Here is a 12,340-nt window from a genome sequence, read left to right on the forward strand (position 1 = left end):
ATATTGTTCAAATTTTTAGATGAAAGGGATCAATTTCATTTGTAAAGAGATGACTTTGATGTATTGTTTTTACATGACTGACAGTCTGTGACATGACCAGCAGAGCCTCAAGAGAACTTATGGAAATCATCTTCTATAGAAGCATTGCATACTGAAGAAGAAATATTAACACAAATTTGATTTGTAGCAGTTTGTAGAAATTCTTGGAAACTCATCACTGATGTCTTCTTTAAATTATTTTCAGTGAATTCATTACTGCATATTGATAGAATAATCGATTACTGGATGATGAATTAAATGTGCTCTTTCCTTTTTCTTTCTCTCTTTCTCAGAAACTGAATTTGCACGCATAATCTAGCCAAACTGGCAGCTACAACTCGAATCGACATTGAAAGAAGAGGTAATTAATTAATGGCAGCTCTAGTCAGAATTATGGTGTCATATTTCATATGAAAGTGATGATGAGTAGTATGAAACACAGATAATCATGGTGCCATAAGCTAGTTGCAAGTCAAATGCATTGCTCTTCAGACAAGAACATATCAATCACATATGTAATTTTAAGTTAGGTCTGTCTTTACATCCAAGCTTCACTCATAAAATGGATGGATGTTCTGATGGATATTATGTGAAAGTAATCCAATAAACTCTAATCGTGCCGGGGTGGTTTGGGTGGGGGTGCCCCCTATGTGTTAAGCAGCCTGCCCTGTACCAGGGAGAACACCACATGGTGTGGGGTAAGAGGTATGATTAGTTAAGAGGATGGGTTGTGCGATGCCTCTCTTGTGGGTGTGGCAAGGGGCAAGAAGGGGACAGGTGTGTTAAGGGAGCCTTAACCTCTTTGGACAAGAGTAGGGTTGTTGACTTTGAGTTCTGCTATGATGGGTTAACAGCTACACCATGTGCCTTGTTGGTTGAATTTTACATACCCAATATATTTGGCCATATGGTACTCCTTAAAAGATATAATAATGTTCCAGTACATTTGAGTATGTTTCCTGTCCTTGAATCAGAAGTAACTTGATAATTTCTAATCATTTTTTTTTTCAGAGTTATCTTCCATTTCAGTCAACATATCTCATAGCACTAGAGCATGTAAGTAGCTTGTTTGTCATGTTGGGTTCATTATTTGTTTGGGTATGTGTTTGTTGATTGGTTTCCTTTGTTGGTGATGGTGGGTTTGTTTTTGTTTATTTATTTTATTATCTATATAATTGATGCAGAGAACATCTCATGGATCAATGTACTCTACAGAGGAGCAACAAAGTTATACAAAATTATCAAAATGCACAACATAGCACAAGTTCAACAAGATATGAATATAACATGATGATAAAGTACATATGATTACAGCAAAAACTTGAAAAAAGTACATTATACATACCTCTTTTTTTAAAGAAATTAAATTTATACACAAGAGCAGAGAAATTCAGATTGAGATTCAGCACAATGTGATCTTAATGTTTAGTCCATTTTTCCTCTTTAACTACCACGACAGGCAGGGGAGCTTTATTTGTGGAAATATTGTAATGCATTATATAGTGAAGTTATCATTCAATGGGAGTAATTTAATTTGAAAGTTAAACCCCAATGTAGCAACTGAAATGAACTAATATTTGGTTCACCTCAAGTTTGGTAGTGACGTCAATGCTCTTTCGCGGTTGCGCCGCAAGCGTGCTGACAAACTGTGCGCGTGCGTGGACACTTAGGGCGTTTAACTTTACGTGCGCGATTTGATACTGGGGCGAGCGAAATAAGCACCTGCGTCACTACCGAACTTGAGATGAACCAAATTATAACTCCAAACAAATTAATAAATTTGTAATTTTGTCATGCATTGACTGGCTGCATATCATGGAAATCATTCAATATCATCTGACAAAGCATAAGTACATAAAGAGTCATTTACACTTGCAATTATGCATGTATTTTGTCATAACAATTTGACAGGCAGTGTACAACAACTCTTGTGTACAACGGTGTATTTTGGTACCATGTTGTGATATGCAACTATTCATATTCAACACATGGATCTAAATTAAAGCATCTGTGATCAATATATAAGGTGTGCCAAATAAGCTATCATAGTTTGGGATATATGCTTTCTACAAAGGTCTTTGGTTATGAACTCAATATTATAAGCCAAAATATATTTTTATGACCATACCATAGTTGTCAGGAACATAAAGATCCCCACCTTTATCCCATAGGAATGTCAGTATGTTTTAAGAGAAAAATGATTACAATCTGAATGACACAGTGTTTTCCCAAAATTCCCATGGCCATCAAATTGTCACTTATCAGGGCCCATTTACGCAGATGTCTGCTAAGTATAGCCGTAAATGCATGGAGGGAGAAATGTAAGTTTAGGATTTGTTTCACCCTTGGCTGACACGCCTTAGGAGCTGGCCAGGCAGCATTATGGTTCAATTCCTTTTGAAGTGCGTATTGCAGTTAGACGTGGGCGGGTCATATTTTTAGCTGTTTTCGTGACGAGAAGCATCAAAAATAGATGTTGCTAGTTTGTTTTGTTGCTAAATTTAAAATGTGTGGGTTTACTTGTATGTACGTAATACAGGTAATAAGTTCAAAACAAGAGATAAACAAGTTGATGGTTATAAATGTTACAAAAAAGAAGCTGAATTTAGCTTTCATTAATGGAGATGTAATGTCTTGGGTTTAATGTAGGCATGTTGCTGTCAATCAATAATGTATCTTGCATCTCCAAACTTCCAATTCAAAAGTTTCTTACATTTAAACTTTCTATTCTGAATATATATATTATATAGAATAGAAAGTTAATATGGATCTAATCACTAGCAATGTTAATAGATTTAGTCTACTACATTTTATTCATTATCTTGATTGGTAAAACAGTATATGGAAGGTTCTAGGTTCAAATATGCAATAGGTGAAAATGCAGTAATATCATTGTCATTGCCATCATCATAATTATTGTTGTGTATCGTTATTGCTGTTATTGTTATTTTCAATGACCGTATTATGTGCATATGTTTTAGAATCTGAATTTATTAACAAGTTGCGGAAAACTAAGGGGAAAACGGAAACCCTTTTTTGCCAAAATATAAGTGCATGGAGTAAAATAAATTATAGGTTACAAAAAAAGTAGATGCATGTTTATGTTTTATTTGATGTATTTCCATATTTTATAGCTTGATATGGAAGGTGTTGAAAATTACACATTATTACAATTGTGAAAATAATGTCCTGTGTACTGTAATCACATCCCTCTTTGATTAGGAATATAAAGCTAGTGGCATGTTTTTTGCTATCTGAGTATATTTATGGGTAATTTCCATAACATCTCTATTTGATGTAGTCAGTTAGAGAATGTGTGTGCAATTTAATTGTGAATAACATTTGAATTGCTGTAGGCAAGCTGACCTCTTAACCCACACACAGCATAATGCTTGCTTGCTTGCTGTAGTGCCTGCCTGCCTGCCTGCCTGCCTGCCATGCCATGCAGGCTGCTATCAAGTAAGCAAATGAGATAGAGAATGCTAGTTGAGCTTGCAGAAGTAGCTTGTATTGCTAGTCAGTGAAATCATATTGACAGAAAGCAGAACAAAAAGGATACGCACACCCACACATACACCCCCCCCACACACACCCCCACCCCCACCCCAATACCCATTCAGAGGTTGAAGTGATGCTTCATGGATTTTAAGCAAATTTCCTTCCCTAGCTTCATAAATTTGTCGATATAAAATGTGGAAGACTAAACTAAAAATGTGCGATTTTGATGATTTCATTTGAAATACAAGAATGTGTCAATTTAGCAATAATGCTGAATTTCATTGGTTTCTGCATGCCGGCCATCACACGGTAGACAGCAGAAGATATTTGTCGAGGCGCGAGTATGTAGCGTGTTCTAGAGCATAATACGCAAACAAGATTACAGTATGCGCAACTAAAACGGTAAACAAGTTTCTTTCATTTCAGAAAAAGGGGAGTTTTCATGACTGTAACTTAATTTTTGCTAAATATAACAGTGCTTTAAGATTAAAATAATATTTAAATGTCTAAAAATGAGAATAAGCGATATGAATTTTTGTTTTTGCTATCCTCTACCATGTGATAGATGACAGGCAGGTTCAATAATTTATTGTAATAAATTTTGAACCTGTAAAAATAAAAATTCATATGTTTATTCTATAAATTGCTGGGAAGGGCAGGTCATGTATTGATCTAGGGGATGTAGAAATTAGCCTTATTATCTTAGTGTATCTAGATTGGATGAAATGTAATCATATCAATTCCATTAATAAATAGAGAAAATCTAACAATAAAAAATCCTGGGGTGGTAGGGGTCACTCATATACTTTCATGTATTATGTTATCCTAAAGCAGGCCCACAAATTTCACACCCTAAACACCCCCTTGCCGCATATGAAAATACTAAAACTAATCACTGACCTTCTTGTAAAAAGAGGAGCCTTTTCACTAACCAATCATATTTTGACACCCTTTTCACTGACCAATCATAAAAAAGGAACCCTTTTCATTGCCAAAATAGGTGTATTACCCATCATGCACCCACATGGATTGCTGTAACTAGATTAATTACATTCTAAGCATTGACAAATCTAAGATTCTCACCAAAGGGACCTATTACATTATCCTAATTTAAGATAAGACATCCCACCCGGGCATCTCCGGGCATATGTCATGATCTGGCGGGCACCCCAGGCATATGTCATGATATATAGTATCATTCACAGCAGGAATAATGATATGATTATACCCGCATAAATTTTACTAATAAATAATACACAAACATGTGCAGAAAGTTGTCAAATTTGGCACCAAGACTATGTACGCTAGTCGAGGTTTGCACTACTGCGCTCAGATTTGGTACATCACAGAAATCGTGTAGAATTGCAGAAGTAACAGATGCACATAAAATTACAGTTTAACAACTCCATTGAAAAATCCTGGGGCAAAATTCCAGCAAAATTGAAATATTCCGGAATCGCAAAATGTTTTCACTCAATAAGAAACTTGGCCTGGCGAAGTTAAAACTTGGCTGGTATGTGTTCGCTGATAGAGTGTATTGAAAATCGCAAAACCACAACCAGAGCCATTAGGCGATGAGAATCACAAAACCTTTAATCATGCTTAGCCTAACTCTGTCATGAACTATTTGGTGGTATCCTTCTATGTTATGATACTCTGTACAATCCAAATTCATGCGTGAGGTTGAAATACTCAATAGAAAGTGCACAAATCTGCTGAGATTCGATCATTTCCATACGCTGTTTTGTGTAATTTTGCATTTCCATTTTTACTTTCTTTTTTATAAGAAATGCTAAAATGCCAAACTTTCTTTTGTATAAGAAATGATAAAAATGCTAGAAAGAAGTGCTCAGTAAAACTGAGCTTTCATGTCCTTCAAATTCAGACTCTAAATGCTGACTTTTGCTGCTTTTTTTCAAAATAGCATGAAATTGCTACCCTAAATGCAGACAATGTGTGGAAAGGTACCCTTTCCGTGGATTTCTGCTTGAAAATGACAATACATTATTTTGATTGCCCCCTCCCCTGTAAAAATAAAATTGTCAAAGGTGTGTTTTATTTAGAGAAGTGGTTGCTGATAATGCACATGAACATAGCAAGATTCCTACATGTACCAATGATATTAAAATCAGCTAGTGAGAAATGGCTGCATACATGATTGTTTATGTTGCATGAGAAATATTACCAATTTTGATGATAAGCAATTGTTTTAAATTTGAGTACCAATACCCATCAAGTTGGGAGTTGAAAGCGACTGTGACATGTATAGGTAGTACACTTGCATATGTTTATTCAGAGCAGTGCCTTGTGTTTAGCAATGGCTTCCTCTAGCTACATCCATACATACATAAGGTACGGGATCTACTAAAACTTTCTGCTTAGAACAAGTGCCATGGCTAATATTATCGTTGATTATGTATTGATGGTGTACATAATCAGTCGTTACAACAACTTGTTTGTGCATTTTTAATGATCAGGAGATAAATGGATACAAATAATATATGACAGGTGAATAGGTAGGAATGTTTCTATGACATGTTTTCAATTAGTTATCCAGGGTTCCCATATAATAAATATGATAACAATTACATGTCTGCTATATAGTTGATTTGATTTTACATATCTACCCTTGCCTTGGCATTGTGTTGATCATCATATAGGTCTAATCAAAAGATGGGTTTTAATTTTTGACTATCAACAAGGATTGTATTTCATGAAGTGTCACACAATTGCTCCTTCTTCTAACTTGCAAGATCCTTTAGGGAAGGGGAAGGTCTTAGTATGGTTTCGGTATGTGGGCTATCTCAAAATATGTATTTTGTTAGATAGTGTTGGTTTTTATTTGTGGTTTATGAAATACAATGGCTTTTGCTTTCTCAAAGGTTCAAATCAGCTCATTTTACTTGAGAAAACTAGACAAAATAGTTTGTTTATGCTTACCACTGCTTGCAACCCTATATGTGACACAATCTGCTCCATGGGGTCAAAGGAGGCATTTTTGAACATTGAGTTACTATGATTATTACCTTATATTTTCTTATGTATTTTGTTGTTTTTTAGTCCATATTTTTGTTTTATCTCAATTTTAAATTTGCCACCTTTGGCCAACATGACCAGATTGTATCATAATGCAACCCTATAGAACATGCATCTATGTGTGCGTATATAGATGAATACACATGTATGCACACACACCCCCACCCCCACAAACATTTGCACCCCTTCACACAACAAATACTCACATAATCTGTATAGCTGAGGTAATTCTCTGTTACCCATGTGCATCGAGTCAAGAAACAAACAGTTGACAGTTCTCTATAGCAACTGTTACTGTTTGGATTTCAAAAAGTGTGGTTTTGTATTTTTTACTATGAAAAGGCACTGGTGCAAGAAAAGTTAATGTTGCATACAACAATAGTGTGTAATTTGACAAAAGTCACTTGTAGTACCCACCTAAATATTTGGGGCCATATCAAGTTCACCAAGCCACCTACATTATATAACCAGTATAACCAGTTTCAGTTGGATGAAATAAGAAAATGCCGAAAACAAGTTTACTTCTTTTTTATACAAGCATTTGCGTATTTGATTCCATTTTCAAGGATTTTCTGAGTTCGTGGAAAACGGATGTACATTTCTCACATTTGCGTACATATAAATTTGCAATAGCTCATAGAATTGCAATAGCTGATAGAAAATGAAATGAAACACTTGTATATTCAAGACATTAAACATGCAGACAGACACTGCTCTTAATATGACAAGAAAATGAGATGGATTTTAGTCCAAATAATTTTTAGATATTGCGAAAAGAAGTACTGAAATTCTTTTATATTCTCTTGTTTTCTGCAACATAAGTTTTAAAATATCCAAAGAGAATATGCCCAAAGAGTACCAACTCAAAATTGCCTATGTATAAATGCTATAAGTCAGCCATTTTGGTTTGTTGCTCATACAGGGCAAAGAGTGTACCTCTTGCATCAGTACTCTTTGGTTCTACCTCATTGGATAAATATCAGAAATTGATGCTTATTCAATTAATATTACTGTAATATTTGAAATAAATATTGTCAGACTTCTTTTTACATGATTACAATTTACATGTAAAGGCCACTGCATATTTTGCATATGGAAGGAAAGAAGCACATACAAAGGATGTGGTTAGAAGCAAAAATGCACATACCCTGCAATAAACACTATTCTGTCTATGGTCAGGAAGAAGTTAAAATGAGGAATTAAGTCTCAAATGCCTTTCAACAATATGCATGTAAACAACTTCTAATCACCCTCTATAATGACAACTTACATATTACTGTCATGTAATCCATTGCCAAGAGACTAAAATAAAAACAAACTATGGAAATATGAAAGCTATAATTTTGATCATTAGAAAAGCTGCATTATAAAAATATAACACATATTGAAAGAGTATCACTATGGTTAATTTTGAATTGTTTAAATCAGATTTGCCTAGCCAGTATTATACAGCACCAAAAATGTGAACATGTGATTTATAAAATGTCGCTGCTTCCCCATGAAGCTGTAATATTATTTGGCTGCTTGAGTTTAGCAAGAAAGGGGGTAGACAGCATACATAAATGTATTGTTTCTATACAGAATGAGCACACACTAGGAGCTAGATAAGACAGATATATAAAATGCAATGAGTGAGCGAGTAAGCTAGTGCTGACACACACACACACAGGTACACCTATACAGGGCCAGGAGATAGGTAGCTAAGGCTGCTACTGATGTACAAATCCCTTACAGAGCTGCCACTGCACACCGCATATTTTGTACATGTATACCCCGGCTACATTGATTTTGTGTGTGTATGTGTGAATAAGTAAATGAATCAGAAATGCTGCTTCCCTGCCTGCCTGCCTACTGCATAGTAGAAGAGTTAAGAGATGAGATCTAAATCAACTGGTTTTGTTGCTTAGCTTGCAAGCTAGAAAGCAAGCAAGCAAGCAAGCAACTAAGCAAGCAAGCAGGCAAGCAAGCAAGCAAGCCTGTAAAAAGGCAGTCACAGGTGATAGTTGCATGCATCAACACATCCGCCTTCTTTATCAGGGCTTGTGCGACATGTTGTACCTTTAGGCCATATACAGACAGAAAACTAGCGCTGATGACGTTGATATATTGAGAGAGAGAGAGAGAGAGACTGATGTACCTTGTTGCTGCTGCTTGACTAAGAATAGCAATGGCTTGCTTGCTTGCTTGTTTGGGGATTTGAAACTCTTAATGACTAGAATATTGAGTAGTTTTGTCTTGGTTAATTGTAGCTCTGTTTACTTGGATGATATTCAGTGATTTCTGTTGTCATGTTCATTTAGGTTATATGCTTAACATGTATTATGGTAGGAGCAGCACTTGTTATTTTTATTTATTTATTTTTTTTTTTATTTATTTGTTTTTCTTTTTATATTATTTTCTGTTATTCTTGCATATTGAATTCACTCATGTTAAAGAGGGTTTTTAAAAACCCATAACATCAACAACCATTGATTTAAAAGCAGGCCCTTATAAGAAAATTCACATAACTTAAATGTACAAAACAGAGGTGGTACCAGTGGAGCTTTGCCACCCCCTCCCACCTACCCCCACCCATCAAAGTAAGAAGGGACACATTTTCATTTATGTATTATCTTTTTATGTGTGCATGATGTACATGTGTGGGTGTGGTGCATTTGTGTGTCCATGTATGTTAGTCCTGTCCATTTGTTTGGTATTGTCTTATTTTTTTACAAGCAAAGATGGACTTCAGTACATAAATCGTGATCCAAGATCCTGTCTCAACTGTGTAATTCAATAGCAAAATTCTATAGAGACCCTAGTACTGCTACTCTAGCATGTTAGAATCAATCACAGGCAGGGGTAGCACTAGGTTTTAAAACCTGTGGCTCTGAAAACCCTGAACCCCCAGAAAATCCAAAATATGGTGGCTCTTTTTTTTTTCTTCTTTTTTTTTTTTGCAATCCTAGTGTTCTATAAAAGGCATAGATCCTTGAAAGCGGAGTCGATTGTCACACTGTTTCATTCGCAGAGCCTTTACTTGCACACTGTTTCAACTCGGTATTCAGATTAAATGATGTGATACAGTTCTTTGAGTATTTATTTTTGACATTTTGTCTGAAGTGATTGTAATTTGTTTGTGCCCAATCAAAAACACAGAAATACTAATTTATTACGGTCAATTAGTGCCAAATGTAGGCCTCATAATGAACATACCTACCTTTGTGTTCCTGCTCTTAGCAAAACAACAACAAAATAAACCCAATAAAGAAATTATAACCAAAAAAAAACATATTTAGGAATATAAACATTATGTTACCAGCAGAAATCAGTGTCCGATGTAGGTAAGAGAGTGTTGATGCATGTTACCATATCCCTGATGATAGCAAGTCAGGACTAAAAGGATGATATAGCAATAAATGGGCCTTTTTGGACAAGCTTTCGCCGTGTAGAACAACCATTCTGGCTATGCACCTTCTGGTGGAATATTTAGATTTTGTTAAGGAATCGGATAGCAATGTTGTTGTTTTTTGTGGGACATTAGAGCACATCAAACATCAAATTGCATTCTGAATTCAAAGAATGTCCTTCTGATATCAAAAAAATGTGATATTTTGAAATTGGTGACATAACTTGAATTTGTTCAACTTTCTTAACATATCGCGACAGTGCATGCTTGTGATTGGCTGCTGGAAAATCAAGGTCGGCAGAATGACCATAAAGGGAGATGCAGACCCAACATGCTTTTAAAACATCACAGCATCGTGTGATGAAATTAAAATGTACATTTTAATTTTGCACGATATGCTGCGTTGTTGTAAAAGCATTGCAAAATGGCATCGCAATGCGTTGTGGAATCCAAATCCCACAAGCTTTATATTTTGCTCCCACCCTTTTTAGAAATCCACCCTTTATAATACAAAATTTAACCCCCACCCTTTTTACCAATTTTTCAGAATTGCAAACCCCCACACACCGACACCGCCTGGCTAATAATTATTTGGTGCAGAAGGGACACTAAAATGAATACACGGGATCGATACACGTGAATTGCTATGCACGATTTTGATATCAGACGAAAATCTTCTGATACCGGGTTAGAAAATGATGAATATCTCCGTCATGATTTTTTTTCTCATAAACTTGGAAATACGTGTTGAACAGATATGATAGTCGCTAGAATGCGCTTTGAAAATTGGCCGTGCGCTTTGAACTCAAAATTTGACCATTTTATATTGCGTTGGTCCTGTTATGGACTACAGCGTGCAGCGTGTAGTACAGCTGCACTCACTGTAGGCAGTATAAAAGTCGATGACCATTGACCTCAATGGGGTATACAAGCTTAATCACGCACAACCAAGATCGATTACCCGGCTATTGTGAGTAGCCTTAGTTATGTCCCTCGACTAATTATTAGTTTAAAAGAGCTTTAAAGGTTTGAACCAAATGGCTAATCGTGGCTGTGGATTTAACCTACCATGGCGATTCCTGCCATGAAGATATAGGGTCGAAGACACTGTGCCCCATGCTGTAGAAAGCGTGCCGGATAAACAATGTTAGTTAATATCATATTGCTTAATTTGATCATTTTGTTTTCATTTTCAGGATATTGAATATGCTAACAACTGTGAGACAACATATACGCACATCCAAGGTCAAAAGTTTGTAGAGGTAAGCAAGGTTTATCTTCATGCTACTGTACCACAGGAATAACCTCAAATTCTGCATAGCATTAGTCCCTTCTTAGCCTAGTCAAGATTGAGTGATATGAACCCATCATTTGGCCGACAGGAATTAGCATTTCTGGCACCCAGATGTTTCACCAGTATAGCTTCATATGTTTTGACATGTTTTCCTGTTCATATGATGCCCTGTTGTTTTGAAATGCTTGTTTGAGTAAGAGTGGTAGATAAAATATTTGTCTAGATTTGACTGATTGAGATTTGGCTTTTGCAAACTGTTTGTGTCAATATAAGATAACGTCAACTACTAAACAAAGTTCACATCCAATAACAGAATAAATGTCAGAGATTTGCTTGGTATTCCAGCTGTGTGCAGCATATTCACTGAAAATTTAGAGAAAATAGTAACTTGCAACCAACTTAATTTTTGTAACCCAAGCCAACACAACTGTTAGCCTTTCTAGTAATAACCTGCTTATAAATATGTAATTTCAATTAAAAATTTTAATTTATTAGTGTATTTTATAAACATAATTGAATGCATAGTATTAATTCTTGTTGATTGTTGTTGGGTTTACTCTGTTGATGTAATTATGTAAATGAGGTAATCATATCTACATACTAGGTTTAGGATGTCATGATAAATTGGCCATGTTGGAGAAGCAGGTTTAGAATGTTGATAAATGGAAACAATTACTTTAAAATAATTAAGAGGTATTAATTCATTATGATTAATATACCATTGTATGACTTAATCAGAAGTGATATCTTTTAAGCATAATGAACATAATGAAGTAATCATATCACATGTAAACATGGTATGGGAGTCATGGCTTTATTTCACCTTTTTGTTTACAGCAATTAGAAACTAGACGGACAGATCACGACAAGAAAAGGAAAGCAATTAGAGCACTATGGAGTAATATGAAGAAAGAAATGGTAAGCTAACTAATATTTGACATATTTATTCCCAATCAAATAAGAGAGCCTCAATTTGGCAAAACTCATTTTAAGGGATAGGTCCAGTTCTAAAAAAGCTTGCAAAATATGAACAAAACAAACATTTTTTCATATAATTTGCAAATGTACAAAACAGAGGTAGTACC

At 35.3% G+C, this 12,340-nt stretch overlaps 1 protein-coding gene across 1 annotated transcript in view; it reads left to right on the forward strand.

Annotated features, from left to right (window-relative positions):
• The window catches only part of LOC140149113 (rho GTPase-activating protein 45-like), a 151,539-nt gene that overhangs the window by 111,000 nt on the left and 28,199 nt on the right, over positions 1-12,340 (forward strand). Inside the window, 4 exon segments of the mRNA XM_072171285.1 lie at positions 333-400; positions 1,051-1,095; positions 11,158-11,223; positions 12,093-12,173. Coding sequence (XP_072027386.1) covers positions 333-400; positions 1,051-1,095; positions 11,158-11,223; positions 12,093-12,173 — 260 coding nt within the window.

This window comes from Amphiura filiformis, chromosome 3, assembly GCF_039555335.1.
Source record: "Amphiura filiformis chromosome 3, Afil_fr2py, whole genome shotgun sequence".
Classification (NCBI taxonomy): domain Eukaryota; kingdom Metazoa; phylum Echinodermata; class Ophiuroidea; order Amphilepidida; family Amphiuridae; genus Amphiura; species Amphiura filiformis.